Source organism: Lagenorhynchus albirostris, chromosome 8, assembly GCF_949774975.1.
Source record: "Lagenorhynchus albirostris chromosome 8, mLagAlb1.1, whole genome shotgun sequence".
In the NCBI taxonomy this organism is placed as follows: Eukaryota; Metazoa; Chordata; class Mammalia; order Artiodactyla; family Delphinidae; genus Lagenorhynchus; species Lagenorhynchus albirostris.
In genome coordinates this window covers 33,593,395-33,600,839 of record NC_083102.1, presented here as the reverse complement: position 1 = coordinate 33,600,839, position 7,445 = coordinate 33,593,395, and the positions used below count along the sequence as shown (strand labels likewise).

Below are 7,445 nucleotides of genomic sequence, written 5' to 3'. Positions count from 1 at the left end.
GTTTAGTAATTCTGGTATAAAGAACTGACAGTTGTTTAGGGAAGTATCATTAGAATCATTTAAAATGTCTACTTCCCTTTGAATTGCTTCATACATCAACAATTAAAAGAAAACTCTACAGAATCTGCTTGTCATGGTTCATACTTCAGTATGTAAACAACTCGCTGACTGCCTTTGCAGAGAGTAGGGCTCATAATTTTCAGTCTGAAAATGACATATACAAATAAAGGAACTAAAGCATGGAAAGTAACATGTTTTGGTCTTGTGACTAATGGTAACCTCGCGCTATTGAATTACTGAACTGTGTCTGAGAACTAATGAGAAAATTTTCCCAGGGGAATCTTTATCCAGTGCACTTGGAGAGCACCTCAGGGACCTATTCCGAGTCTGTCACCTTCCCCGTCTCATTGACACTCCACTTCTTTACCACCATTACACTGTGCAACCATTTCACTTCACACCTCACGATTAGAATATTAAAAGGAGAGAATACTACACGACTTGTTCCAGATAGCAGAGTTGTTTTTGACACTTAGAATAGAAATTGTCACAAGAATATCAGAAAGACATGAGAGTCTCCAACTGAGTAGAACATTCTAAAGCTTAAAGCTATTTTATTTCGTAGCTAATGAAAACTTTCAAGAAACCTCTTAATGGCACATAATCCATTTACTCAGAGTTATTTAAGGGCTGCATAATTTTAACCAAAAAGGATAACTGAACTTTCAAAGTTACAAAAAATGATTCTGCCATAGAAATACAGCTTGGGTCGTTATTATACTGATCTTTTGTTGGTTATTGCTGTTTGATCGTATATATACTTGGATAGAAGGTATGGCCCTAGATAGAGGGTGGCATTCTTATACTGGTCAGTGGTTAAGATTAGCACTGTTACCACAGAGGTCTTACTGTAGTGAATAAGGACAATGTTATTACTTCTAGAACTAATAGTGACATACCTAACAGGATACTCCTAGTTTCTGATACAAAGGAACAAAGAAGATGGAAAGATAAGACTGTTTAAGAAGGTATTCCACTATTACAATGCTTTATATATGTATATATATTTTTTACATATATAATATAAACATTTATAAGTATCTGTTTTAGCAAGAAATTATTAAGGAATTCTCTTATGAAAACTGGGAACTATTTTTTATCAGAAGCAAAATCCCTGCCACTAAAAAGACAAAACTGGTGTTGATCTCTTATCCTTTCTAAAACTGTGAATACTGCCTCTGTGGCTAGGCTTTACTACATCCCTATAGCAGAATAAACATTGTTATTTCCATTGCTGATGTCAGGCTATTAAATTAAGAGCATTACACATTCATGTAAAAGACCATCCCATGCACATTTAGGGTTGGAATTTATTAATTCTCCAATGACCTTAGCAGTTATCTGTATATTTTTCAAAATATACTTTGCACAATAAACTCCCCTTACTAATAATATTATTGCTACGTTTGCATTTGCCTCAAATTAGACAACCTCCACTCTTCTTAACAAATGGTTAAATTCATATGCTCCATGGCCAAATGTAGACAAATATTACTGAAGATAAAATTCTACAGAATAATAAACTTCCACAGCCATTCTCCTTCCATAACAAAGTATCATTTTTATTATATAGCTTTAGATGTTTCATTACTGGAGCTTGTTTGAGCTAGAAAAAAAACATAGTCCTGGTTTGGTCATTTAGGTTTTCACTATGAACATGCATGCTGGGATTTGGTACTTTAAAAATTTTCATTCCTGTATTGACCTGGTATATTGGTATTTCCCTTTCAGAACCTTATTGCAGACCACAGGGGATTAAAGCAAATTTTAAAGCAAATTTCCTTCCAGATACATCCAGAAAGATTTATCACTCTGACAAAAGTAGGATTGAAAAATTTCAAGTTCAGGGGACAGTGGAAATCCATTTGTAATGGTGGGATTTGGGATGAAATTATCTATGAACTATCCATCTTGAGGTAAGTTTATCAGTCCAATATACTAAGTCCAGGGAAAAGAAAGAGATAAATTAGACGTGAGTCCTGGTGTCCCTCACGCTTTCAGTGTTCATTAAGCATCTATGTTTTTACTTCTTCAGATCCTTTTTATATCATATGCTAGGATGAGAGCTCATCTTATCCTTCTGTCTCACGGACCTTTCTACCCATTGTAAAAAGACATAAAAACTAAATTTTGTCTCTTTCCCTCGGATATGAATTCTAAAAAGTTATTCTTTTGATATGTAATGTAGGTCTGTTACTGTGTCTGTTAATTTAATGTGATACAAGTCAAGAAAACCAGAAAGCTCTAATTTCTGTTATAATATTTGTATTTAAGTACTCAAGTATTAAAGTGGTATTTGCCCAGCGAGTTGAGTTTAGAATGCTTTTCCACACGGGTATCTTGAGCTTAAGTAGATGAAACCTTGTGACTCTTGAGTGGTAATGATTCAAAATATAATTCACATGAGGCAGTTAAACACACACTCATAATAAGCCTACATGAGCCATCCCGTTACAAGGGTTTTCTTCATTTTCTAGGCCAGAGTCACAGAATAACTTCAAACTTTGTCCCAGAGATGAAATCAAAAGTCCACCTCACATACATGAAAAGAGCATCTCTATGGATTTAAACCAAGACCCGATTATTCGGGAGCAGTTTATTTGGCTTGTGGCTAAGTCAAAGTTTGCTACTTCTGGGCATGTTTGACTACAGGGAACTCACCCTCATTTTCATCCCTTAGCCTGTTCTGAAGGATGTGAAAAACACACAACTTCGTTTTTACTCATGTGGTTTTGAATGGGCACTTTAGAAGTGTGAAAAAAAAAATAAGAAAGCTTTGCATGTGCAGGGATTTGGGGATTTATTCTCTTTCTTCTCTTTTCCATTTCTTTTTCCCCTTGATAGAATTTCTGGTCTTTAAGCATCTGTAAGGTCTCTGTTTCATTCTTTCAAACCAATCCCTGATATATGGGTGGGGAGACGGGGGATATGGGAAACAGGAAATGTACTTCTATCCATAGGACAGCTTAGAACCTAGGGGACCACAGGTCACCACCCTGGGCAGAACACTTCAGCAGAAAGTGTTTCAACACAGCTTGGGCCGACATACAATGGCAGCATTCAATGGATGCGTGCTTTTTGATGGCAGTCATCCATCGAGGTACACAACTCCATCCTGGCACATTGCTCTTTCATGCATACGCTCTTAAAGCCTACTGTTTTTCTTTTTAACTTGTTGCACCTGAATCTCCCCCAGTCCATTTACTACTTAAGTTTTTAATTTTGGCATTAAACTAGTCACACAAATGAGACTTTCTGACAACCAACAAAAGAAGAGATGCGCTCATCTCACCCAAGACCCAGATCATGTCAGAAAAACCGCTCCCTTCAAAGGGAACAGAGTGATAGAAAGCCATTGCTATGGAGCTCAGTAGAATCAATTCGGTATAACTGCAGAATGGTTTCTACAAAGGATAAAAATATGGGCCAGTAGAAAAGGTGTGAGAAAACTTTATAAACTCTTTTGACCCAGGACTGAATTCATGCAAAATGAGCCAAATTGAACTTAATTTATCAATCAGTTCAATTCACAGTAAGATAATATCATAAAAAGGGAGGGTCAGGCTTTTCATTGCTAAGTTTCTACTTTAGTATGTTTGGTATTTTATTTTCAGTGTCAAAGAACCTAGCTGACAGTTTGAATCAATTTATTTCAGCAAATATTATAAATTGATACCTGTTTTATATTTCTGTTGTTTTGATAATCCATGGCTGAACTGATTTCCCCACATTATACTCATAACTTTAAAGTGTCATTTGAGAACAGAGGGATTTTATTTTCTCATGATCTTATGCAGTTGAAGAAAAAATTCTTTGAGGTATTTTGGGAGAGATTTCCTTTGGGCTATGTCTATACAGTGTCTAAATAAATAGTGAAAAGTTGAAAAGTTCAGTCAATTCCCTTTGTTATTGGCTCTCTAGACACCAAATAAGAGTGTAGCTCAAAATGATATCTAACTTGTTCAATTAAAGTAACCGGTCATTTCAGTCCAATTAGTCAAAACCTTTGTGCACATTGTGGAAGTCTTTGCTACTCAGAGACTGTAGCAAATTTCCACACAGTTAGAGCCTACGTATGAAATTTAAGCACTACGGCATAGGCCTCAGTGTAGTGTTTTTCCCTGTCTGATTTTTCTAGTTTTCTCCATAAACTCCTAATACAAAATACAAAAAATGCAGAGTAACTGGATATTTTTCTCCACTAGTTTTCCATGGAAGTCTGAATTTTGGGCTCCTTTTTCTATTCAGATCACCAAATATTTCAAAGCTAGCTGCAGAGAAAAGTAGATAAATGAGAGAGATTTCTGCCTCCAACAGACAACAAATACCTTGTTGAAGGAAATTAAGCCAAACAGAGGTGCAAGCAGTATTCTGAGAAAAGTACAAGGAGAATGAGGAAAAGAGTGTATGGAAGAATGAGCAGTAGAGCCCAGATTTAAGGGATGAGACTTGAAATTTAGGGGAAGGGCATTTAGACTAAAGAAACAAGAGTAAAATATTAACTTAGATGAGCAAGTGAGTGAGTATGCTTGTGTCCTAGTGTAGACTGTGTGGAGAGATATTGCGAATATTTCAGAGCATCAAGGGGGACAATGCATAAAATGATTATATCTGAAATTATTTACCATAGGCTCTGAAGCAAGATATTTTGTAATCTTTTATTGTCAACAAGAATTCCAAGTTTAGAGCTAGCAGTGTGTGGCTAGTCGATTTAATTTCACTCTCAGGTATAGTGAAGTATTTGTCTGCTGTACATCACTCACTGGGAAGTCAAACTGATTCAAATGATGGTGAAAAAATTGTTAAGTGCCATAGCTACAAAAAAATACCTGCGCTAAAACTTGGTTGTTTTATACCTAAATAAAAGGGAGAAAAATTTATATTCCACCAAATATAGGTATAGATGCATTACCCATTATTCTTCTTGACAGTAAGGATCAGAAAATGGATTTTAGAGAGGATTTTAAAGAGGACTTTAGAGAGGAATCACTAAAGGTTCTCATTACTAGTCCCAAAGTGTTTTCCAGCTCTCTGTGGCTCTGCTGGTGTTCTGGGACCATTTTGCTGGACACATTGAAAGCACGCTTCAGCAGTGCAAAGGCACAGTGCTTCCTGAATTCAGCCCATCTTCTGGGATTCAACAAGGAGAACCAAGGCAACTAATTTCAATCTTGGAACATCAGCTAAATTGTGAAGTCTTTGTTTATATGATTCTGGGCATGTAGTCATAGATGGAGATGAAATTGAATCCTTCTCAAAAAGTCCATCAAAGCATTGCTTTCATCTATGCGTGTTGCTTTGTTGAGAAGTTTCCAACCACAAGGATAATACTATAAGCATTCTTTGCCAAAATTTTTGGGGAAGTAGCATCCAGGTCATGGGATTCAATGCTAAATTAATACTGAAGTTCCTCAAATTTATCGTAATTGTTTTTAGGTTTCAAGTTGGCATTCTCTGGAATCCTCAATGAATCAGAGGTCTCTACTGATGGGCTTCCAAAATACACCATAGAAACATCTCATCCTCCCAAGAGAGTATACAAACTGTCCATGTGATCTGGTGATCCAGTTTTACGATAAGACTGGAAGACAGTGCTACAGCAGGACAGAGAGTTGAATACACCCTCCAGAGAATACCAGAAGTTTATATGTGCTCTCTCATCTTGCAAACCGGGATTTGGAGTGGATCAATTACAAGATGACAATCTAGAAACTTACTGGCAGTCAGATGGCTCCCAGCCTCATTTAGTGAACATCCAATTCAGAAGAAAAACAACAGTGAAGACATTATGTATTTATGTGGACTACAAATCTGATGAAAGCTATACTCCAAGCAAGATCTCAGTCAGAGTAGGAAATAATTTTCATAATCTTCAAGAAATCCGGCAACTTGAATTGGTGCAACCAAGTGGCTGGATTCACGTTCCCTTAACTGATAATCATAAGAAGCCAACTCGTACATTCATGATACAGATTGCTGTTCTAGCCAATCATCAGAATGGAAGAGATACCCACATGAGACAAATTAAAATATACACACCCGTGGAAGAGAGCTCCATTGGTAAATTTCCTACATGTACAACTACTGATTTCATGATGTATCGCTCAATAAGGTGACCTTGAAATAGAACAAGTCATTAAACGTATCTTTATCTTGTCAGTAAATATTAAATATGGTATCTTTATTGAAAAATGCATCAATTATTTTGCAATTTTTTAATGCACTGAAAAGTATTTTATTGTAAGTTTAATAAATAACTTTTGGGTCAAAAAAAGTTTATACGTGCTGGCTCTCACTTTTCCTTTTTTGTTTTTTTTTTAATTTTATGTTTTGTATATGTAATTTTTTTGGTAATGACTTAATTGAGAGCTTGGGTATGCATATATAACAAACTTAAATTTGATTTTTAGAAATCCCTTTTCTTGAAAGATATTTAACCATCTGCCCTAAGGAATTTCCCACTTGCCTCTTTCCACAGGCTCCAATCTCCAACCATGGCACTTCCCTCCTCATTTTCTTCTTTGTTTTCTTCACAATTTTTCCTATCTTCTCTCATATCATATATATTCCCTTCAACACTGTCATATTCTTAAATAGAGAAGTCAAAGAACTTTGTGTTTTGCTGTCCCAATCTAAATAATACTTAAAGTCTTCTTATTCCTTTTTTTTCCTTTTTTCAGCTTTACTGAGGTGCAATTGACAAAAAAATTTATATATATTTAAGGTGTACAATGTGATGTACACACACACACACACACACATTATTTCACATAGTTAGTTACCTTTTGTTTCCTTTCATTCCCCCACTCTCCTCCCCTCTGACAACCACTTATTTGTTCTCTGTATCTATGGGTCTGTTTCTGTATTGTCATGCTTGTTCATTTGTTTTTTTTTTTAGATTCCACATACAAGTGATATCATACAGTATTTGCCTTTCTCTCTCTGACTTATTTCACTGAGCATAATGCCCTTTAGGTCCATCTGTGTTGTCACAAATTCTCATTCTCTTCAAATAGGTCCTTCAAACTCCTTTCCTATTAAGACAGACGTCAAATATGTTTTGGTGATTTAGCTCAAAAAGAACTCTAAAAGTATGTACCATTTTGGAAATTTTTAAGTTTTAATTTGAAGCTTCTCATAATTTTAATAAGCTTAAGTAGTTGTAAATTATGCAATTTCTAGCATGTTCTAATCACACTGTAAATAAAGCTTAAAACAATTGAAACTTAGAATAGAATAATTTATATTAAAAGAAAATTAAGAGAAGCATGTTGGGAATGGTGGAAAGGACTTCTGAAAAATCTGCTCTGCCACAGAAGAAATGAGACCACTGGCAAAAATTATCAAAATCAACTTTTTCAGAATCTTGGAAATTTAACCAAAGA

General features: G+C 35.5%; 1 protein-coding gene across 1 annotated transcript; it reads left to right on the top strand.

Moving 5' to 3' along the window:
* Positions 1–5,004: 5,004 nt before the first annotated feature.
* Positions 5,005–6,176, top strand: LOC132524319 (anaphase-promoting complex subunit 10-like). Its single transcript, XM_060156170.1, has 2 exons — positions 5,005–5,215; positions 5,641–6,176. The coding sequence occupies exons 1-2, from the start codon at positions 5,005–5,007 to the stop codon at positions 6,174–6,176; spliced, it is 747 nt and encodes a 248-aa protein (XP_060012153.1).
* Positions 6,177–7,445: the final 1,269 nt, after the last annotated feature.